The sequence below is a fragment of the Sceloporus occidentalis genome, unplaced genomic scaffold, assembly GCF_023333645.1.
Source record: "Sceloporus occidentalis isolate IW3139 unplaced genomic scaffold, rSceOcc1.0.p SCAF_2, whole genome shotgun sequence".
In the NCBI taxonomy this organism is placed as follows: Eukaryota; Metazoa; Chordata; class Lepidosauria; order Squamata; family Phrynosomatidae; genus Sceloporus; species Sceloporus occidentalis.
In genome coordinates this window covers 131315009-131339723 of record NW_028316982.1, presented here as the reverse complement: position 1 = coordinate 131339723, position 24715 = coordinate 131315009, and the positions used below count along the sequence as shown (strand labels likewise).

The 24715-nt window shown below is 38.8% G+C and overlaps 1 protein-coding gene across 1 annotated transcript; it reads left to right on the top strand.

Moving 5' to 3' along the window:
• The first annotated feature begins 158 nt into the window (after nucleotides 1-158).
• Nucleotides 159-24380, top strand: DNAJC15 (DnaJ heat shock protein family (Hsp40) member C15). The gene is made up of 6 exons (XM_089511015.1): nucleotides 159-337; nucleotides 10039-10090; nucleotides 15379-15452; nucleotides 18318-18394; nucleotides 19962-20032; nucleotides 24147-24380. The coding sequence occupies exons 1-6, from the start codon at nucleotides 263-265 to the stop codon at nucleotides 24215-24217; spliced, it is 420 nt and encodes a 139-aa protein (XP_089367141.1). The 5' UTR covers nucleotides 159-262; the 3' UTR covers nucleotides 24218-24380.
• The last annotated feature ends 335 nt before the right edge of the window (nucleotides 24381-24715 follow it).

The following is a 24715-nucleotide window of genomic DNA, read 5'->3' as shown; positions in this document are numbered from 1 at the left end:
CACTACGTATTGTACTGAGGCATCATGGGAATTGTAGTGTAATAACAGCTTCAACTACAGCCTTCAAAGAGAGAAAACTACCACTGAAGGGCAGCGGCTTCACTTTCTCCTCCTGCGCATGCTCCGACTAGTTCGGCGCATGCGCGTTAGAACTCAGCCGGCCTCTTGCCATTTCCGGAGCGCGATGACTTTGGGAGCAGCCGCGGTTCCTTGTGGGCGAGTGTAATTTTGTCCCTCGCGGGCTTCCTTTGGAAAGGAAAGGATGGGGAGCGCCTCGGAGTCCCTTCGCTACGCCGAATACGCCGCGAGCAAAAGGGCGGACGTAGACAAAGGGCCGGTGCGTAGTGAAGAAGCAAAATTGGGGGGGGGGCGTGGCGTGGCTGTCGGTTAGAACTCTCCGAGGCAGGCGTGCGCATGCGCGTTTGTGGCGGTCGGCGCTGTTGCCATGACGATGCTCTCGCGCAGTTTGGCCCCGCTTTAGCTCTTTCTGCGGCTCAAGGCTGTGGAATTCTGGGAGTTGTAGTCTGTTGTTCTGACTTATGGTGACCCTAACCCTGAACCTATGATGAAGTTTTCTTAAGGAGGTTTGTTCAGAGGGGGTTTGTCCTTGCTTGCCTCTGAGGCTGAGAGAGTGTGAATTGCCCAGAGCCATCTAGTGATGGGACATTTTGATTGGCACTGTCACTATCATGATCTTGTTTTCTTTACCCACAGCCAAAGTCAAGGGCTTAGCTGTATCCCTCCTTTACATACTTATGGCTGCTTCCCCTTGAGCTTCTTTGGATCGCCCCATGAAACAATGTTTAACTGACATTGCGCATGGTTGATTGAACTGAGGTGAGAGTAGGTTTAATCATGCCAAACAGATGATTGACAGTTCTGGGGTGTATCTGATCAGATTCTGATGGTCTTCTGATTTATGTTCAGTAGGGTTGTGAAATGATCATTGCAGACGATTGCTATGTCATGTCTGTGGTGACATGCAGCCCTGGCTGTGCTTAATGACTCACCTTTCTTATGTGAGCCATGAGCATCTCTTCATTCTTCAGAATCTGCACTGAACCAGGCTTCATCTTCCAGCCCATGTTCAGGACCAGTTATCTCTAAAGTCCCAGTAAGGCCTTTGACAGCGTTCCCCATGACATTCTCACAAACAAGCTTGTAAAATGTGGGCTAGACAAGGCAGCTGTTAAGTGGATTTGTAACTGGTTGACCGGACAAACCCAAAGGGTGCTCAACAATGGCTCCTTTTCATCCTGGAGAGAAGTGACCAGTGGGGTCCCACAGGGCTCTGTTCTGGGCCCAGTGCTATTCAACATCTTTATCAATGACCTGGATGACAGAATTGGGAGCATACTTATCAAATTTGCAGATGACATCAAATTAGGGGGAATAGCTAATACCCCAGAGGAAAGGATCAAGATTCAAAATGACCTGAATAGACTAGAAAGCTGGGCCAAAGCTAACAAAATGAAATTCAACACAGAGAAATGTAAGGTATTGCACTTAGGACGGAAAAATGAAATGCACAGATATAGGATGGGTGACACCTGGCTGAACAAGATTACATGTGAAAGGGATCTGGGAGTCCAAGTAGACCACAAGCTGAACATGAGTCAACAGTGCGACGCGGCAGCTAACAAGGCCAATGCGATTTTAGGCTGCATCAATAGAAGTATAGTGTCTAGATCAAGGGAAGTAATAGTGCCACTGTATTCTGCTCTGGTCAGGCCCCACCTGGAATATTGTGTCTAGTTCTGGGCACCACAATTTAAAAAGGACAATGAGAAACTGGAGCCATGTGTCCAAAGGAGGGAGACTAAAATGGTGAAAGGTCTGGAAACCTTGCCCTATGAGGAATGCCTTAGGGAGCTGGGTAGAAAAGAAGGTTAAGAGGTGATATGATAGCCCTATTTAAATATTTGAAGGGATGTCATATTGAGGAGGGAGCAAGCTTGTTTTCTGCTGCTCCAGAGACTAGGACCCGGAGCAATGGATGCAAGCTCCAGGAAAAGAGATTCCACCTCAACATTAGGAGGAATTTCCTGACAGTAAGGGCTGTTTGACAGTGGAACACATTTCTTCCTCGGAGTGTAGTGGAGTCTCCCTCCTTGGAGGTCTTCAAACAGAGGCTGGATGGCCATCTGTCGGGGATGCTTTGATCTGGATTTCCTGCATGGCGGGGGGTTGGACTGGATGGCCCTAGTGGTCTCTTCCAACTCTACGATTCTATGATTCTAAGTGTGTGGTTTTCCTTTGATTTTGCATAGCATGCTTCATGCATTTATTGTTATGCTCTTGTTCCTCAAGAGTGGTGGTGTGTTGCCAGAACAGCAGTTTTCCTTACTTGTCATTGCCATAAGACAATAAGATGGTAACTATGGTATCATAATTCTAAGAGATAACTTGAATGCTTGCTATTTGCAGGTTCTCACACCGCCTCACCAGAGCATCTGCTCTTTGTACAAATCACAGGCAATGAATTCCTTGCTGTAAAGCTGTCTAATGTTGCCACAGGATCCAAAGGAAAATACCAAACTCCGTATTTCTCTATTGTTCAAGTTAAGCCCTTCAGCTCTTGTGTTGTTATTGCTTGGCATATCACAAAGGATGATCCCAATCCCAAATCCTCCCTTTTGGTTCAGAGCATCAGATTGGCAGTTGGTTCCCCAACAGGGTATAGTATACATACAACATGCATACTGTACTAAGAGAATATTGACATACCTCCCAACTCATCGGCCCTGTTGCCCCATACAAACTCAAGGTTAGCCAATCCACAATTGTGGATTTATCCACAATCCACAAATAGTGGGATTAATTCACCCACAATTAAATGGTAGATGACAGCTGATCTATTATGGACTGATTTGGGATTTACAAGAAACATCTCCAGACTAGAGAAAAAGTTAATGTGGAAAACAAAGGCCTGTTACTGACTGCCAAAATAAAGCTGCTTCGGGTCTCTTTGGAGGTATGCTGTTTAAATGATGCATGCATCCTAAGAATCCGGAAGCTGCACCAAAGCTGCACTCCAGTGCTTAGGAATGGAGTGTGGCTTTGGCGCGACCTCCGGACTCTTAGGACCCATGCATCATTTAAACAGCATACCTCCAAAGAGACCTGAAGCAGCTTTATTTTGGCAGTCTGTAACAGGCCAAAATTGTGTTGCCTGGAGTAGGTTGGGTGGAGGTGAGGACCATATCAAGGGATAGTTCTGTGTCAGTTCTCTCCTGTCTTCTCTCAACTGGCTAATACAATCCCCAAATCTTCTCTTCCTCTGGCTACTATAATAAGTATATCCACCCTTTATCCTTTTACTATCTGCAGGTGCATAATAAAACCAACTCCACCTGTTAGGGCAGAAAACAGTTGAATATAGAATAGGTGAAAGGCAGAAATGAAAATAATGCAATCAGATTGAAGTGATCATGGTGAAGAATAGTCACTCAATCATACTAATAAGATGCAGTCAGTTTAATACTAAACAGCTATCCTGTGAGACATGAGACTTTATTATCCACCTCAAATAACAGTAAAGGAAGCTCTCTGTTATCTGCTGTTCTGTTTCTCCGTTGGCTGAGCATCCTTTCTTCAGCGACTCACCTGATTTAGGAATACATCCAAAATATAGCTGAACTTAAAAGCTGGGAAATTCAAGATAAAGGAAGTATTTCATCACCATCATCACATTTTATTTAAATTAGTCAGTAGACCACACTAAAAGTCATTTGAAATGTGTCTTAAAAGAATCTGCAATAAAATATGCATTAAAACTACATTTAAAACTTTTGAACCTTACTCATGTGGCTAAATAAAAATAAAGAGCAATGTAGATATAGGAGATGCTTACTAGGCTAAATCTACATCCTCACCAGTCCATCTCCCTCACAGGGCCTAAATACTCTAAACACACCAGATCTCATCTGATCTTGGAAGCTAAGCAGGGTCAGCTCTGGTTAGTACTTGGATGAGAGACCACCAATGAACAATAGGACCTATCGGTTATATTTCAGAAGAAGGAACTAGCAAACCGCCTCTGGATATTGCTTATTTAAGAAAACCCTATGAAATTCATGGGCTTACCAAACTGTCTCCCTCACAATTGACAGCAATTGCATCCAGAAACCTTTTCTTGCTTTCAAAAGCCTTAGCTGCAAAAGTGACACTCCTTTGAGCAACATGTTATTTGTTCCATCTAACAATAACAAAAAAACTTAGATTCTTATTTGTTTGCCAGTGCTTTGCTTTCTTTAGTGAGGACACAATATTGATTTCTGTTGTGCTTATCTGATCATCTGGGGGAAATTCCTTGTGGTGCAGTCTCCATTGCACAGTGTAGATGGCTCAGTATATCCCCAGATCTGTCCTGTTAAACCATTGGCTCTAGGTGTTCCAAATGGAGACAGATAAGAAGATTCCACTACAGTGGGCCCTTCCCTTATGTGTAAGAGGAATTCTGCATGTGCTCAAGCCCCATTCAAAAGGATGGGGCTCATGCCCACGGCATGCACTCCATTACCATTTCCAGGGTGCACCAAGCCTTCTTCCGGCATGGCTTTCAGTATTTCACTGTATTTCATTTCATAGGAAATCTTAATATTTTTCATACTGATGGTGACATGCTGCACTTTCCAGATATCCCACTGGAATTAATAAGGAAAGAGCTGTTGTCTCTGCATTCCTGTATGTGTTTAGTTATGTCTTTAGATGGATTTTTTAAATGAATTTAATTACCTGTACTGAAAAACCCTGCAATGATAGATTTCAGTATTTCTGAAACTAGAAATTATGTGATGCTGGTGCCACTTGTTCCCCAAGGTGGATCTTAAGTAGTTTATCTTTTATGTCTGGGTTATTTTTCATCAGTAGTTAAAATATTCTTAACAGGAACTTGACCAAAGGTTAACTCTGGTTGAATGGCATCAGTGAGTTAAGATCTTAACTTCCTTAAAATTACATGCAAAAAAATAGCTTTGTACCCTTAAAATTATTGTAAAGTTTGCAAACTACCAAATTTCTTTCCCAGAGGTTAGTACAGGAACCACCATGGCCCTAAAAACATGTACGATTGCATATCTTTTTTATGGATGTCTAAGATTTAGTAATCTTGTTTAAACCTGTACAAAAGATGGTGATGTGAACACAATTTTCTGCTTATAACTAGATTATTTTCTATGCAGAGGGAACAGAGATATCTCAGTAATCTTTGGATGCTGAAAATAAAACCATATCATCTGTGTAGAGTAATATGTTTACAAATCTATCATCAATCTTTAAATAAACTTTGTTTATGAAATAATGCAGTTTGACATCACTTTGGTATCTGCAGTGCAGAAATAATTCAGTTTGCAACCACTTTATCTGCCATGACTTGATGCTGTGGAATTCTGGAAACTATAGTTTGTTGTGGCACAAGAGCTCTTAGACAGAGAAGGCTAAATGTCTCACAAAACTACAATTCCCAGTATGCCATAGCATTGAGCCATGGCAGTTAAGTTGGTGTCAAACTGTATTATTTCTACAGTGCAGATTAGATCAGTGTCTTTTATATAAAAGTTTAAAGTGGTTATAATGCAGCCTCATCCACTTTCTTTACACTGTGTAGGATTCTAAGCAATAAGAACATGATTTGAATCCTTCCAGACCTTCTGTTGCTTCTACACAGAGTGCCCTAAAATAATAATCTCAGTTCAGTATTTGGTTTTAGCTGGTGGTCCCAAAGGCAGCTTTTGTTTATAGGATCAAAAGTTGCACTTAAACCACTTGCGTGCGAATGCAGCGCAAGGATACCCACCTGACAAAAGGAAACACTTTTTTAGACTGCAGATAGTTAAACTCTGGAATTCATTTCCACTAGATGTGTTGATGACCACAACGTTGAAGTCTTTAAAGGGGTTTTAATAAATGTATGGGGCATAAAGCTATACATGTCTATTAGTCATTATGGCAATACACAGCCTGCAGCATTATAGGGCAGTACATCTCTCAGTACTAGTGAGAGTACTAAGTGAGAGAGTGGCATCGGCATTCATGGCCTGGAGATTTCTTAATAATTCAGCCTGAAAACACAGTCACATCCTGATGATGAATAAAAACAGAAATGCCAGAGCTATAATCATCACAATAATCTCCAATGTCCTTAAGTGTGAGATTTCTGAGCCATGTTATAAATATATGGAGCTGGTGACTAGGTTCTCTAGGGTTTTCTAATTGTTCAGTACTTGCTGGCCAAATTCTTCAGTCAGGCATTTGTGTAGACCATTGTCATTGATACCCCAGAAGTAGATTGTTGTTGTTTCAGCATGATTTCAATATGCTGATTCTTTTTCTGGAAGCAGTTATGTGACCTTTAGCATGGCTAATCTTTACCCTAAATGTTCACAGCCAAAGTCTGCAAAAAAGGAGGAAGATATTCTTAGTTTGTTTAGCTCAGCCACTGTGATATCAGTGTTCACGGTTTTTGCAATCAATGTTTTCAGAAGGTACATCCCCCTAGAAACTTTGGTCATGGTGATGTATCAGTGAAATATATTTCTTCCAGCAAAAGGAAAAATACTAAATTTAATCAGCAAAAATATAAGTTGGAATACTGATTATGGCAAAGATTTTGTCATGCATTGCATTATTTCTACTGTGTGTATTTTAAATGTCATGTACTTGTCACTTGAAACAGACACCACTTGTAACACTCTGAGTTTATTCTGTTCTAATTTCATGCATTATGCCCAAAAGATCTTTATTATGCGTATGCCAGAGCTTGTTTTTCATTATTTAGGATTCGGCTGGGATTGTCCAGAGGATTTTCCAGGGTATGTTTAGCTGGAGAAGAGAAGGATAAGAGGTGATATGATAACCCTCTTTAAATATTTGAAAGGATGTCATATTGAGGAGGGAGCAAGGTTGTTTTCTGCTGCTCCAAAGGACAGAACATGGAGCAGTGGATGTAAGTTCCTGCATGTCAGGGGGGTTGGACTTGATAGCACTTGAGGTCTCTTCCAACTCTATGATTCTAGCACCAAGATGTGCTTATATTATGCCTATGCTTGAAAAATTTGGCTGGCTGCTTGCTGCCCACTTTCCAGGTTCAAGCTTGTGTAATCTGCAGGCTGACTCCACTCCAGGAACACATGCCTTTAGTAGATTCAGAAAAACTTTATTCAGTAAGCAGAGTTGATCACAGCACATAGTTGTTAGGACTAAAAGGGTTTTTTCCAGTTACACAGTATGCTTAGAATCCAAACAATTCACCCGTTACAAAAGCCTTCATCTTATTTCTCAGCAACGTAAAATGTATTGTCTACCTAGATCATACCTCCCCACCTCCACCAAGCTACGGCTTCCCACAAGAATGACTTTGGTAATTTTCAGTTCATACTTCCTCCCTACACATCACCAATAGGATAGCATATTCATCATCCCATATTACCAGCCATATGCCTAAACACAAGTATGGCAGGACTATGTCTGTACCATGATCCTGACACTTCATTGTGGAGGCCAAGATAGCTTGCAGACCCCTTTTTCCCTATACATGCACAGTCAGCTCCTAAAATCTTCACTGAAGGCCTTATTTGTTGCTCATAACAACAGAATACTGCAAATACTTTTCAGTGATCTCTCTCACTTTTTGGAACATTCCACCCTGAATAATTAAAGAGGCAGAAAGGGACACTTCAAAAAAAAAAATTGTTTATGCTTGCCTTTCCTTGTTTACTTGTATACTAACTGTATGTCTTTACATTTTTAATCAATTATTTTTAAACTGCTTTTGTTTTCTACTTTATTATGTATGTTTTTTAACTGTATTCATTTAGACATCTTATTTGGAGGAGACTCCTAAGTCTGGTATATTCTCAGTTGAATTGTCACACTCTTGTCTCCACAAAATGTTCTTGGAATCATGGAATCACAAAGATGGAAGGAACCCCAAGAGCCATCTAGACTGACTTCCTTGCATGCATGAATTCATTGTTCTAGCACCCCTGAAGAATCTTGCCTTTACTATTTTTCTATTTAAATTATGATATACTATATTTAAGGTCCATGCAGCTTTTTTGAGCAGGGGTGTGTGTGTCACACAGTTACAGTCCGCCCCTCCCCATATGCAGGGGATCTGTTCCGGACCCCTCTGCATGTGGGGAAAAGAGTGTATGCTCAAACCCCATAGAAAATAACGGGACGCGTGCTCACAGTGGCACATGGGGCGCACGGCATGAGTACGCGCCTCATTTCTGCTGGCGCTTGCCTTCTGCGTAAGCGCAAAGCCGTGGAAGGCAAGCCCACCTATAATCATATAAACATACTGTAAAATCCAAAAATACGATGAAAACCACAAAACAATAAAAGTATCTGTACCAGTATAACAATAACCAATAAAAGCAGATGTAGACCGCAAGGTCTTTGTATGTCTTTGCTAGGGCTATTTTTCTCTTTTATTGTTATGTTCTATGACACACTGTTTATGTTGATGGTGCCATTTAAATAGATGAAAATAATAAACATATAAGGAGCCAGGCCAATTTGCCTTGGTAGGGAGTTCACCACTGAAAAGGCTAAGTGTCTTGTGCCTGCCATATTGATGGATACATGCTGGGCTTTAACAGCTGATCTTAATGTTTGGACATGTTCCTATGTATGTCCATATTTCCCCAAATATTTTACTTCAGATTGTGGTGTTTATATGGCAGTGTGCTATGTTGTCATTTCTTGTGCATGTCACTCATTTTAGAAAATAGTACAACTTGACAGAAGGAACAGTAGGCCATCTGCCTGAGTGGCTTGCCACTAGAGCGAGCTATTCTGTCATCAATCTCTTCCCGATCAACATTTGTGATGATCTGTCTACTAATATACAATGAACGTTCTTGATCACGTAGCTTAAAGTACCTATTTTCCTTTGTCATACCTTCAAGGGCAGGGGCAACAAACATTGCCTTTTTCCATTAGTGAAATGAGCACCCTAATTACCTTGTGTCTCATATTGTAAGAATTAATGTTTGTAAACTCTTTCAAGAGGCTTAGATTAAAGATGCTATACAAGTGGAAAGAATTATTCTTGAAAATGATGGGTTGGGTTTTTGTAACAAGGCAAAACATGACAAGAATTCCAACAGTGAACTGTAATCACTTGAAGTGGTGCATCTGCTGGGGTGTTAAAGAATATTAATGTGATTTCTTAGGGAATGAAGGCAAGCTCTGAATCAGTATAGTGCATTAGCTTTCCCTTCGCACTGTTCAAAACAATAAAATCTAGTTGCCTTTAAAAGTGTGATGAATTTTAAGTTAGAATTCTTACATTTGTGCATGTTCTTTTCATGATGAGCTCGGAGAGAGAATTTCATTTCATTAAAATATGGTGTAGAATCTATACAGAGATCTTTATTTAGAAGAAAATAAAATAGAAGCTAGATATATAGTTGGAAAATACATATTGACAAAAAGAATTTGACAAAGTTTGTGCCCACCCATGCTGTACTTCCAGTCTCTTCTCTCCACTTTACAATCAATCTATTGAAAGCAGACACAATTTATTTAGTTGAATCTTAAATTAGTACTCTCTTGCTTGGTTTTTATAATTATAATATTCTAAATTTGTTCTAAATGTGACTTTGCACTGCAAGCACAATACATGTCTAGAGCAAGGTTTGAGGGGATGGGGATAAAACTTCATTGGGGAGCTATAAATTACTTTTAAAACTCTCTTATTGATAATAGGCCTTATGGTTCATTTTATATACATTGTGATTTCCATGTGCTAAAAATAGCTATTGTACCGAGCTCGAGCCTGGTAATACTGGACCTTTTTTGTTTGTTTAAGGAGTCCTCACCCCCTTAAAAAGCCCAAGGTCCTGCAAATTGTGTGACTGGGTTGCATTTTATTCGACTGGAATTAGGAGTATTTTAATTGTATAGACAAGGCTCAATAATAATTAAAATTAGGAAGTTGGTGAAAGTAGTGATTATGTATTTGTTGCTGAGCCATTTACACCAGATAAAACAATGTAATACCTACTTTCTTTCACCCTTTTTAAATAGGCCAATTCTTTGATAGCTGTTGGTCTTGGTGTTGCTGCTGTTGCTTTTGCAGGTAAGTATTAGGAATATATGTATTGTATGTTTCAAAACAGATAAGCTGTATGCAGTGCAATTTAATGGGAAAAGATCTCTAACTGTGAGGGGTTGGCATGCAAAATATCTGTTCTGACATTGAGCTATAGCATAAGACAAAGCTCTATGCAGAGTGCATTATGATACAATAAAGTGTAATTTTTCAGACTAGCTTCTTTTGAATAATCTGATCCTGACTTTTCGGGGCAACTACTTGTCATGCCTCCCCACCTCCCAATCTCGTTCTGGTCTATAATCTAGCCCTGTTGAGCATTGATTGTTGTACAGGCTAGACCTCTTATGGCAAAAAGGGTATTTGATGGAGAAGCACTGGCATGGTTCTGGGGTAGATCTTTCTGCTAGAGCTAGACTATACTGGGCTGGTGCTTCTCCCTATATCTCAATGCTGTTGGTACCATTCAATTTGGAAAACATCCAAGCTTGCCAGTGCTATCTCAGCTGCTGTTTTGAGGATGATGTTCTTGCATTGGGTTGTGCCCACTACATGCTTTGCCTTAATGGACAATTCTTCTTTCTATGCAATTTGCAGTATCAGATTTTCACCGATCCCCCTGTCCATCTATTACAGCCCTTTGCTCTGTATCCAAATCTGTTCTGGAGGAGCTGCACAGATAGCTTTTCAATGAGGGCAGGAGACTTATATGAGGCAGGAGAAACTGTTAAACATGTAGGGTTTCCACTTTGGCATGTGGACCTGCTTTCTACAAAGGCAAGCTCACCATTGGAAACAACTTTTACTACACTTACTGGTCCACTTCTTAGAGATTCATCTGGGCACAGAGCTGCAGGTATGGCTGGTTTAAACCAAATCACATTTTAAAAAAACTCCTGTTTTTTAAAATTGGTTATTCGTATTTTTTAAAAAAGTCTGGCTGTTATCACTATTTTTCACCCCTCTAATTGGAACAGCAATGACTGTTTGAAATTAAACATTTTAACTTATTGGCAGTGGTTCGTTGTTAGACCATATCAGTTGCTTCTTTTTTAATCACTTTATTTTATAGTGTAAGAAATGCCATTCAGAAACAAATCCTTCAATTAACCTACGTTCAACCAAAATAACTCTGAGAGTATTTTGTATATATTTTATGTATCGTCTTACATAAATTCAGATTTAAAAGGAATAATAAGCAGTAGAAAATGTTTTATTTAAAGATGTTAATCATATCAAAGCCTAATAACTCTGGATTGTTAGAAGGTATTAAAACATGGTTGATCAAGCTTTCTAATACATAAAACAACATTTTACAGTATTAATATAATAAGCAGGATTAATTGTTTTTCATTAAAACATCAAACCCAAAAACTGGTTTAAAGAAACAACAGCAACAAAAAAAAACACATTTTGGGTTTGGCTTTTTTGAAAAAATTGTTTCCCCCCCAACCCTTTAGAGCTTTGGCCTTTTGCAAGTACAGCAATGATTCCGAAAGTGGACCGTAATTGCCCTCTTGTGGACAATGGAAAGATCCAGGGGGTCATGAGGGAAAAGGAGGCGCAAGGAGTCTTCAGTCAAAGTATTGGGGAAACCGTGACCTTTTAAGACCATGGTGGGGATGAGGAGTTAGGGCACATGTAAGCTGGGGAGAAATGGTGGCAAAAAGGAGCTTTCACATTTGGAACCCTGCTTAAGCTTTGTGAGCTTTGTGTCTGGCAGGTTGGAGCTGCTCTGCTGCTCCTGTCTTCTTTTGTCAGACAGGCCACGAGAAGAAGAAGTAGCAGAGGAAACCATTTTTGTATGGGGAGGGATGACTTGAAGCTGTGTGGGCAAGACACATCTCTAGGGAAGGAGGAGGAAGAGTGTCCATGGCCGATTCATTGAGAGTCCTTTGCCTCTCTCAGATTGAGAGTCTTGCTTCAGCAGAGAGAAGAGTGGGAAACTGGCTACGGCTCTCTCTGCCCTGGGAAAGAAGGGTTGAGAATCCTTCTTCACCAGGGAGAAGGTTCTCCTTTTGTACCCGGCCACCATGGGAGCACCAGCTGAGCAGCTAGTCAAACAGTGACCTCAAAGCTTCTCGCCTGTGCCAGCCTTTACTGCAAGGCTGGCATGGGCGACAGTCTTCCCAGTCGCTGCTCAACTGGCTGCTCGGTTGCTGCTACCAGGGTGACTGAGTGCAAAGGGAGCAGTGACCGAACAGCCAGTTCAGTAGTGCCCAAGAATCCTCTTGCCTATGCCAGCCTTGCAGCAAAAGCTGGCACAAGTGAGAGAGAAGAGCAGGCCTGGCCCGCAGTCACTGCTGTGTTCGCACATGAGAGGTGGAGGAGGAGGCAGTGGTGAACTGGACGCAGTCGAGGTAGACACCCCTCACCAGCTGGCTGTTCACAAATAATAGAGCTAAAATCAAGAAATAGGTGTTGAGTTGTCACCATAGAGGAAAGGGGCTGGTTACCTGAAAAAGTGTGGGGATCAGTGGAGTAGAGTGTGGTCTTCTGCTTCTTCTAGAACTCTGTCTACAAATGTTGCTCAGAGGTGATTTGGCTAATAGTTTAAAGAACAGCTGCCATTTCTGTTGATTATGACTGCTTGAGGGGGAAGGTGAGTGAGAAGGATGATTTAAATATAGATTTTAATTGCTCTTTGCTTATATGTTTTGAATAAGCCCTTTGCTTATGTGAATTTGAGCACCTCACTTCTTTCTCATTTTACACCTTTCTGTTTCCTCTGGGTCCACTTGTTAAAAATAAAATGAAAGCTGGCAACAGAAGTAAAATGTCCATGACAGACAGGATAAATGTAGATTTGGTTGATTCTAGGCAAACTAGTGCATTTACATTTCATGAGATGAAAATGAAATGCATATGTTTGGTAGGAAGAGTGCTAATATGCATATTTGGAAAAGGATGACATTGGGCTGTCATTTACATAGGAATGCCATGTATAACTGACAGAAGATATTGATCCATTTCAGAGGTTAGCTGTAGGGCTGATATTCTTGTATTCAGACAGTTTAATATTACCCAAGTTAGTCTGGGTCTCATGCATAGCCAGTCTCATTAAAGTGTTTAAATGTGAACGCCCAGGAAAAAAAAGCACAAGCTCAGGAAAAAATTGGAAGCAATTTTTTCCTGTTTTCCCCACAAACATTGTTTTTCTGGAAACACTGAAAAAATGAATTAATGAATATTTTCTTTTAGAATGATGAATAAAATACGTAAGGCAAAATATTTCTAAATTTATTCACAGACCTTATTTTTAAAAACTAAGTAGCAGGTAGATTTTAAATTAAGATTGTAAACATTATCTCATACTATCTCACACCATACAAATGCATCTGAGGAAGTAGACTGAAGTCTACAAAAGCTCATACTGCCAATTTCTTTCTTTCAGTTAGTCTCAAAGGTGCTACAAGACCTCTTTATGTACTGATTCTACAGACTATTACGGCTATATCTTTTAATTGCTAAAAAAGTGTATGCGATATTATAACTATTGTGTGGAGATATTTAATAACAATATTTAAAAAATAAAGTTATCTCTGTTTTGTGGATTTTTGGATGTTATTTACCAATCTTTTTACAAGATACCCAGACAGCAATGGACTCTTAAGAACGTCCACCAGAAACTGGCCATCATTCCACTGTCTTCTGCCAACCACAACCTTTAATATCTCAGGAACCGTCATTTATGGTGTTGTCTTGCTCCCTTGTATCTACCGTCTATGAGGATACTTTCTGGTAGCATTAATTGGCTATATTAGGATGTAACAATTACTTGTGAGTTAGTGTTGATGCAAGAGCTGGAAGGAGCCCAAGAAAGGCTTGGGTCATACTCTGCCCCTTCCCAAAAATCTGGAGAAGGTAGTGATTACTTTTCGCTTCCAGGAATCTCAGTTTATTACAGGAGTGTTGGCAGTTGGAGTCTATAATAAACTCTGGTCAGTTTCGCTCAGCTTCAAACTGTCATGTCACTGTTTTCAAAGACAGAAAGGTAATAGCGTGGGAAGTTAATAGCATTCTCAATGATAAGGTTCTCCTTCACTTCTGAAGCTTTTTTGAAACTTCAGTCATGGCTATATTCATTGCAGGCAATTCAAAACTGCTTGCGGTGCTTTGTTTAAACCTAGATTTTAGTGTTCTCTAATGGAAAGGCTAACTGAAAACTTTTTATTGTGTCCCTTTGTCATTTGTGTTTATATTCATTTTGGGTATTTTAATTTTTGTGTACTGCTTTGAGCCATTCCATTGGAAATCAATTAAAAAGAATAAAAAAATATAGGCCCCATACAGACTGCCAAAATAATGCTGCTTCGGGTCACTTTGGAGGTATGCTGTTTAAATGATGCAAACGTCCTAAGAGTCTGGAAGCCATGCCAAAGCCACATTCCGTTCCTTAGGACTGGATTGTGGCTTTGGTGCGGCTTCGAGACTCTTAGGACGCATGCAACATTTAAACAGCATACCTCCAAAGTGACCTGAAGCAGCATTATTTTGGCCTGTCTGTATGGGGCCATAAATTGGTCTTTCCCCTGCCTCAGTCCCAGATTTTTTAAAAAATACTTCATAGGCCTCAATGGCAGCTGTAATCCAGCAACCAATCCTAAACATGCTTACTTGGAAATAAATTAATTGGAACTTGCTTCATTTTTATACTACCCCACTTCCATGCATGTTTTTTTCAGATGTTAAGGCTTACTAGTTCCAGTGGCACTTATTCCAAGTAAATGCTCATTTGATAAATTCTATCAGTTCTTGTCATACCCTTATAACTGTTCCATTGGGTGTCTTGGGAGAGTGTTCCATTTAACATTTCTAGACAAAAGCAGCTACCATTCTGTTGACTATTTAGTGTTTAGTCACAGTGAACATTCAGTTAAATGTCACGATAAACATTCAGTTATGAGCTCCTTATAAATAAAACAATCAGTCAAAAATCTAAATGCTTAGCGTATTTTTTCCTGAACTTCAAAATATGGGATTACAATAGAACACACAAGTAAATAGGCTAGAGTTATTGCCACATGATTTCTGCAATTTGCAAATATATATATTCCCCTTATAATGCTGTAACCAGTGAAGACTGTGCGCTTGCCAACTCATCTTGGTGCTGTACTGGGTTTGCATCCAAAATCAGCCACTCAGAGAACAGTTTGAACCAGGAGAAGGGCAACAGTTTGCACCTTTGGAGAAACGAGATGAAATCACATGCTTCCCTGTTTTTTTGTTTTGGTTTCTTACAGAAATTACTGTTACTGCATGCTTTCTTAGCCAATGAACAGATGTTAAGTTGCCTTTTGTTTCAATATTTATAGGTCGTTATGCTTTCCAGCTCTTGAAACCACTAGAACAAGTTTTCACAGGAACAGCAAGAAAAATCTTGACTGGTGTAAGTTTAGCACAGAGATCTCTTTTATGGGGTTTTTAAAAGTCGTTAGACAACACTTGGGTGTAACTATCTGTCTATCTATATGGTATATGTGATATTTTAAAACTGATTTTTGCAATACAGGAACATTTTCTGAGTTTCTTAGTATTTTATGTGCTGTAAACTAGGGAGAGAATCTGGCACTGTAAGTCCAAGCTAGGGTCTTTACCATTCAGGTGTCCAATAGCTTCTTTCATTATGGTTTAATACCATGGGACGTGTCACCAAGGGCATCATTTTTAGAATGATGCATTTTTAGATAATGGATTGAAATAATAAAATATTGTAACATCACAAGGCTCTTTTTTAAAAATAAAATTTTATTGATTAAAACCAAAATTGTGTTTTACGTATTTTCTCTCATACATTCCATACATCCATCAATCATTCATAATTCTGAATACAAATCATCATAGTTCTTTACATATCTTAATATTATCTTTAAAAAGCATAACAGTATCCAAATACATAATCAGCATCAATATATATTTTTATCTGGTAACATCACAAGGATTTCTTACAAATTCCTGTATCGGAAGAATGAGCTAAATGCAATGGGTTGTCCCAAGTAGAGTAAGACAATTGAATCCGCAGAATGTACAAAAGTGTTGCTTTAACATATCCCATTCATTCAGTGGGTCTGTTTCAGTTGGAATTAATAATTGGATTTAGTTCACATGCATGACTTCATTTTTAGTTTAGTTAGATTAGCTGTGGTAAATTCAAGATCAACTATTTTGCTAAGAGGAAACCTCTGTTCATTCCCTGCAGAGGTATATGAAATTCTGTTATGCACAGATTCTCTAAGAGTATTTACTGGTAACTTACTGTAGAATTTTATTGGTGTTGCATACCTGCACAAAACAAATACTGTTTTCAGATGCAATTCCTTGTGTCTGGCTGAGCTTGAAATATGAGAGCTTCTTATCCAAAGGGCTTCTCGGTGCTTCAATTCTATTAATCAAAAATTATTGATCCATATATGTACTTGGTTGTTATTTGTATGCCAATAACAGCCAACTGTTATTTGAATCATACCTTTTAAGACTTCAGAGTTAAAATGATTTTTGGAAACTGCAAAAAGATCATAAAGCTCTTTTTGCTCTCAGCTATTGTGTCAAATATGACTCAGTTTTAAAAGATAAAAGTTGGCTTTATCTCCTCTAGCAATGAAATCTCTTCAACAAAAGACAAAAAAAAGTTGTTCCATTGATCATGTTTCAAGATCAAATCTGAACCTTTTGTGTTCTATATTACACCTTCAACCATACTACCGACCAAAGGCAGTATTTCTGATTTGAAGTCTTTTCAGTTTTGGAATAGCAGTAAAATCCTTAATGTCAATTACCCTCTCTGTTTTCCCCCCCTGAATTTTCCCATGAAGATATTTTTGAAAGATTGCTATAACATACCTGGATTTTCAACATTTTCTAGTTCAGCCTTTCTCAATGTGATTTCTTCCAGATGTGTTAGTTTACAATTTGTGTTATCTTCAGCCAGTATGATTTTTGGCTGATAAGCTTTTGTAGTTCAGCACATCTAAAGGAAGCTGGCCCAATGAGACTGAAATTTCCCCTGTTAACTTTTATAATTGGCTAAACCATAAAATCAGCTCCAAAACCATCCCATCACACCATAGTAAACACATTGTGGTCCCAGTACTTATATACCACTAATTTCAGTGGGATAGCTGGGTACTTGTTTAAAATATCCCCTTTATTTAGATCTTAATGGCTACATCATAGAGACATTTAGATTTCTAGGCTTTATATATTCCTAGACTAACTATAATATTCTTTCACATCCTTTTGTGCCATGCTCTACTATGTAAACTGATACATTTTGAATTTAAAAAGCAGGTTTTAAATAATGTATGTTTTGAATATATCAAATACTGAAACCTTTTTCATATCACAAAATTTTGGCACTTTAAGAAACTTTGGGGTGAAAGAGATGGCCCTGAAGGGGCAGCATGACGCTGTCCCTAAAAAGTCAGATTGGGTCCAAGGCAACCGCACACCACAGCCCCAATCCAGCCAGCCTCTACCCCAAATAGGAGCACAAAAAATCTGCTCCCATTTGGGGCGGAAAAAAGGCACTCCTTCACCTCTAGAGCCAGCTTTTTGCTGGCTCTGGGGCAAGTGGCGTCAGGGTGCCATGTCGCAAGTCACCTGGGAGCTGGCCGGCGTGTAACCACCAGCACGGCTTCCGGGAAACTCGGGGGCATGGTGTGTCTAAATGCCATGCCCCCAAGCTGGCTATAAGCTGGCTTTACCAGGCCATCTGTTTTGGCCCTTTGTTTACAAAAATCTATATGGACATTCCTGATTTTATAACAGTAACTATGAAACAAATCAAAAGTTAATCTTGTGCCTCTTTCCATGAATTCCACTCACCTTGATTTATCAAAGACATGCACTAACAATTGATTTCTGGAATCTAAACTTCAGTGTCTAAAAGAATGGCAGTTTTTCCTAGATAATATTTATTAATGACATCCTCGGTGCCATGGTTGTGTATGGCACTTGACATTTTTTGATTTTTAACAAAAGGAAACAAAGATAAGAGGTGTGTAGCGGGAAGGTCAAACTGAGATGCTAAAACTAAATTATCAGGCTAATGTGACTTTTCAGTGAATTGCAGAAATGGTGGTCTAGGAAGGAGCACCTCCCAAGCTCATTCCAGTTTGAAGCCCTTTTCCCTTGCAGATAAAGAAAAAAAAGGCGTAGACCTGTCTTTTAGAGCAGAGGCTATTTAGCCATAGTTTTATGACTTCAGACAGAATGTTCATAGATCTAATTACTTTATCTTGCCTGTCTCATACAGAGTCTTTCTTCCTATTATAAAGGCGGATTTGAGCAGAAAATGAATAAGCGTGAAGCTAGTCTTATTTTAGGCATAAGGTAAGTATTATGTATAGAAACAGAATCTATTCATTGCTTTCATTTGAAATAAAAATTGTATAAAATGTGGGACAGATATATTCCACTCAATAATTTTAGTTGTGTTTAAGCATCTTAAAATACAGGTTGTCAAAAATATTCATAATTCAGCATATAAATCTAACTGTAAGATAGAAAATTGTAAGATAGTTAAATAGCATAAGAAAATTTCTTAGAAATGTCACAATCAAATAAATGATTACTATGTTGTTTGTAGACTACATAATGAACATGCCTCCTTAATGAGACAGTATAGGTATGAAATGATGTATAGACTGTAGATCACTAAGATGTGAAATAAGAAAAATAGGATGGTAATGACACCAATTTAATAAGACAAGTAACCTAATAAATTATATGAGTGATCTTTACAACAACTGAATTGAGATTACAATAATTTAAGCAGGTATGATTTGCAATAGGTATTAGTGATAGAAAGTCAACAAAAGAGGGAAAGACAAATTGGCAGATGATGGAAAGGAAGTAATGTATGAATGTAGAGAATATAAGAAAGTGATTGAAGGTCAGGATAAGTGAATTGGGAAGAGTAAGAGAGTTGAAGAGTTAATGAATTGAGGGTGAATGAGAGGATTTGGAAATTAAATAAAGGCAAAGAGAATAGAGAGGAAGAAGAGAGAAGAGAAAGAGAGAAGGAAGGAAGGAAGGAAGGAAGGAAGGAAGGAAGGAAGGAAGGAAGGAAGGAAAAGGGAAGAGTGGGTATTTAAGGAGGAAGGGAATAGAGAAAGGGAATAAGGTATCGAGTTGATGGAATAGAAAGAGGGAAATAGTGGATGGCCGTCATCGCCAAATAGATCAATAGATTCAATAATGATAGAATGTTAATGTAAAGTAGGAGATGATGTATGTTGTGGTGGAAATTCCTTTGGTAATGTATGTTATGATATTTTGTGATTGTGTAGTATTTTTAAAATTTAATTAAAAATGAAAAAAAGAAAAAGAAAGGTTGTGTGATTTTTATCCCTGTTAGGAAATGGTTCACTTTTGAATTAAACAGTTGTACTCATTGACCTTTTTATACTGCCAGTGTGTGACGTAACATTATTTTGGCATACAAAATAAAACAATGCAGAAAGAATGGAAATGAAAGAGGAAAATGAGCAGATTTGAGTGCCAAAGTATAGACTTAAAAGACACATTCAGCTGTTAGCCTCCTGCAGTTCTACACACACATAATTCTAACAGAATTTGCAAGAGATACCTGTTTGAGGAATCTCAGATCACAGATCTTTAAGGAAAACAAGCTCTTGCCCAAGGAGGGCTTCTACACAGCTTTTGGCACTGTCTGCTGGTGTTTAGACCAGTGCCCCAGCCATGTACATGGATGGAGCGCAGAACATCTAAACTATGGAAGACCTTGGAATTATTTCTTCAGAGATGTAGTATCATCTTTTAACCACCAGATGGCAAGGACCCCTAGATTTTATGTCTTTCAGATGTAAACAAATGGCTGTTTTACAGTTTGCAAGAATAATTATTTATGGAAAGCATTCTAAATTTATCTTTATAGTCCATCTGCTGGCAAAGACAAGATTAGAACTGCTCACCGGCGAATCATGATTTTGAATCATCCTGATAAAGGTATGTTTTTGTATTTCTTAAATATCCATTGGTAGGTAGCGTGCTGCCAGACCCTCTCTCATTACTCAATTACTAGGCTGACACTTAGTTGCTAACTTCACCGTTTCTCTGTGCAACATATTTCAAAGTAAAACATAGAGTGTTACCTGAAGTATGTTCAGCTTGTACCAAGCAGTTTAACATCCAGCCTCCATGAACCCTAGCAGAAAATGCAATGGCTGCCTTTGGGGTCATTCACTAGATCACAAACCTAACTAGCTGTCAAGAGAGTGTTTCTGGAACTGATAAATCAAGCTGTTAGCTTTGGAAGAAGAGAAAATATTAGCTATGAAGCTGTGAAAAGAAATCCAGGTCTACTAGTATAGAATCTTTGCAACTATAAATAGACAAAACACATACATTCGTAACGAAATGTGACAGAAATGACAAATATATGTACTAGATTTTAGTGCTCTTAAAAACGATAAAGCCAAACACAGATGTTTTAACTAGCCAGGTTTTTAATGTAAACGTATCTCCCAAAAAAGCTCTTATTATAACTTTAACTACACTACAGCTGGTTGAGAAGGAAAGCCCATATGTTCATTGCTGTTTGTACTTTGATACAACAGATGGCTGAGAGTTGCACAGTATTTAAAAAGCCAGAAAGGGGAAAGTCAAGATTTTTATATTTGGTTGACAGATTTGTAGTTTATTCCTTCTTATTTCAAGAGTATAAAATTAATTCTGACCTCATTAAGGTGAAAGGTATGGATCACACAGAAGTTTTGTTTTTCAGTTGCTATTTTTAACTTAATTGTCTGTTGGGACTTAATGTATATATCCAGATTGAGATAGTCATAGAATAAAACATTTATGGACATGAAGAATTGTCATTGTGATGAAACAGTGATCAGAATACTAGCAGTCTACATTTAATTCTGTATTATTATGTTGCTACTTAGCTCCTGGGAGAGTTGTGGGTAGTAAAAGTAGCTTACACCATTATTATTATTATTATTATTATTATTATTATTATTATTATTATTATTACACCTGATTCCATTTTCAAAAGGTCTTTCTCTTAATTTAAACATATAGCTGTTGTGACTCCTCAGCAACAAACTTAAGTGATCATTTGGCACAAGTTTTCTTTGCTCTTTTTCCACCTCCACTGGTACTTTCTAAGCATTCTCAGGCAGCAAATATATTTTATATTTTTAGGCCCAGGGTCAGAGTTTTAGCTGTCCAAGGGTACGTCTGCACATGCCATTTGCAGCAGTTCCCTCTTTGCTCTCACGTCACCCTGTCCAAACGATGCATGACCAAAGACTTAATTCAACTGTGGACTTCAGCCCATGGGAAGGGCAGTCCTGGAGCAGATCCAGGCCACCCCTGCTTTAAAGGAAATTTAAAAGACTCACCATCTGCTCTGGATCTTCCCAGAAAACCTAGAGCACTCCAAAGTGATGCAGGGTGGCTGGTATACAGGGTGGTATACAGTGGTCAGTCCCACTGTGCTGACTACTGCTGGTGCTCCTAGCATGAGTCACTCCTCTGAGGTTACAATGAGGGCCTAGCCATGTAATCGATGCTGGGCACCTTATTTCTACCCACAAAGGGAGCAACTTGCACCAGCGGCAGTGGTAAGCAGCACAGCAGCATGCTGTGTACACAGCTGCCAAGTGTCGCTTCAGAATGTGCAGGTAATGTGGAGACATCGGGGCAGCTTTGGGGCCAGAATATTCTGTGAACAGATCCGCCCCAAGTGACAGGACTTTTCCCAACCCTGGCCTTCACAGATGGATAGGCATATTCAGGCAATTTTTAGAAGTTAGACCTTCACTAAGACACTAGTACTGGCATATGTCAGTGCTAAGAACATTCAGTGTAATCACCAGAAGATTTGGTATTTATCCAAGGGCACCTATGTCAGCAACAATGGAACTACTAGAGTTGCATTGTCAGATACAGTGTCCACACCTTTTTTTGGATATTTGAACTGAAGATTAAAAAGGAGTATGCAAAGTAACATTAAATTCAAATATTGTAGTAGAGAATTCAAAAATATTCAGCAGTTACATATAGTTAGTGGTACCACTTCTGTGTCACACCCGCCATGTTTGTTCTTATAATACAATTTGCATTATTATCAAACCATGTAATATATATTACTTGGAAAATTTCTTCATATATTTTTTCATGGGACATTGTGCAGGTCTGTAGTTTATTGTTTTAAATGTATCTAATCTGGATCAATGTGTTTGCAGTACCAGTACTGAGAATACAATATTCTTTGTTGTGGCTGTATGTCTAGTGAAGGGTACACTCACTACCCTTTGAGGGGCAGGATCTGCTTAGGATTCTCTCACTTAACACTCTCATTTAGCACTGTTTTTGTCTTTTCAGTGCTTACCCTAATTATTTTGCAGAAGGGTTTTAGTGGAGTCTGACTGTTGGACTAACAGACATACTGTATTATACAGCTAAATAAATTATAAACTAGTTTATGTTTCCTGTTGTTTACCTATGTTGGTCTGGTCCTAAGACTTCTGAGGAATGGTAAAACATGTGAAGGTGTTATAAATCTAGATGTGGCCTGGCATTTGATATGCAGCAGTGTCTTGCATCTTGCCCCATCAATCCTCCTGTTTCTCTGATGTTAAGATATTTTATGGACCACATCATGCTATACAGCCTACCACATTTACAGGGTTACACATACACACACCATCTTTTCATACTGTATTTTAATGCCTTATACCGACTGTGGAATATGCAAAATGTATTTACCCATGCTTCATGTGGTCCATCCAGCATGGTGTTTCAAAGAGTTCTTTATCTGTGCATTGGTCTATTTTTGCAAAGTTTGCACTCCTATGTTTCTTTTCTCCCAATCTCAAACAATTGATGCGCTGGTGGCTGGATACAGAGGGTTCAGCACACAAATTAATGACAGCATTTTTTAAAAAAGTAATCATGTATTTTACATAGACTCACAAATACTTTTCATATACCATGTATTTTATATAAATCACCTCTAACACTGATTGCGCACTGGTGCCTTCACATTCTGTTATTCTTCTGAACAGATGTTTGGAAAAGGTTGTGCACAATGCTGTGTTGCAGAAAGTACATCTTCACAGGCCAGCGTCTAGGTGTGTGCTGTTGCATGGTGACCTCGTGACAGCAGCCCGTTCGATGTTTTCAGCAGCAGGAGGCAGATGGTTGGCACTCAAGGGGAGAGTAAAAAAACAAACAAACACCAAGACTGCTGAACTGTAATCAGATTGTTAGATGGGCTGGAAAGCAATGACAGTGTTGAGAACTGGAAAGAGGAAAGCATTCTGTGTTTTAAATAGCTTTAACGTGACACTCTTGGCTGGTGCCTATGCCTTCAATGAAGAATGAGATACTTAATGATTCTGTATTAAAAATATTCTTACTGGCATTTTATTCAAGGAATGTTATCAAAAATGAAATAAAACCTACTAGAGGAATTTAAAATACCTCTGCTTTTTAAAGCTATTAACTGCATACCCCTACGACTATTTTTGTAAAATGGGTTGTGGGAAAGAGAGTCTAAGTTTTCACACTGTAGATGGCAGCTTTCCTTGCCTTATGATATCTGTTGAGTCCTCTGCATTAGACCAAAAAGATCTGAAAGAATTCATTAGTGCTTCACTCTGATTTGACACTAGAGAGTACATGATTTCCAAGTCCTGTGGGTTGGTTTTTTTTTTTTAAATAACTGGATGATTCCCACAAGCAGCTCCTGGGTGTGCATATGCCAATAAATGTCTTGTAATATTATGCAGGGAGCTTACAGAGAAATGTAGCACTTCAAAGTTTTGCCTGTGGATCTTCCAGAGATCCCATTCTTCAGTCAGACAAGACATGAGTCTTTTAATGGAAGCACAGGCAGAGCTATGGAAGCCATCCTGTGCCTTTGGAAAAGTAATAATTGGCTCCAAAATTGTGGTGCCTTAGGGTTTTTATATATATCAAATTCTTGCATGAAACTTAATTTGTGAAATGATGTGTAAAATCTATTTCCCAGAACAAGAGCTCGTGCTGTTTTTAAGGTAAATCCAGGATGATTTTGATGATAATTTATTTATTTCTTTTCCTTTAGGTGGCTCTCCCTACTTAGCAACAAAAATCAATGAAGCAAAAGACTTATTGGAATCCAGCAGTAAACATTAAGACACCAGGATTTACCTTAATAAATGCAGACCTGATTATTTGTGGAAAACGTGAAATGTACCACACAGTGGCTTACAGTATATCTCATTCCTGTTGATTGTGGGACAAAATTGTTAGAGGTCTGCAGCTGTAATTTTAATAAAGTTCCACAAACTCTTGACAATGTCATTTCAAGATTTAATAATAGAAGCCAACTCTGCATTTTGAATTTCACTTGTGCCATTCTGGTAGGAAAAGTGCATTACATACTACATTTGAAGCATGGTACTCTCATGCAGAGAAGATTTTAGAGTTCCACCATCACTTTTCATAATTCCACCAGGCAAAACTACACAACATCTCATCTCTCACCCTTCCAAATCAATTTCTTACTACTGCATTCCTCCCACTACATGGCCATGTACTGGCTGATGAAGATGATGATGGCAGAGAAGAAGCATCCATTTCTTTTGCAGTGGCAGGATGGGTAACACTGACATTACCCCTTCTCTCTCCAGT

Coding starts and splice junctions, on each gene's coding strand:
- DNAJC15 (XM_089511015.1), top strand. CDS start 263: ATGGGGAGCGCCTCGGAGTCCCTTCGCTACGCCGAATACGCCGCGAGC. Junction 10,091..15,378: donor TGCTGCTGTTGCTTTTGCAG/GTAAGTATTAGG, acceptor CAATATTTATAG/GTCGTTATGCTTTCCAGCTC. Junction 15,453..18,317: donor CAAGAAAAATCTTGACTGGT/GTAAGTTTAGCA, acceptor TGTCTCATACAG/AGTCTTTCTTCCTATTATAA.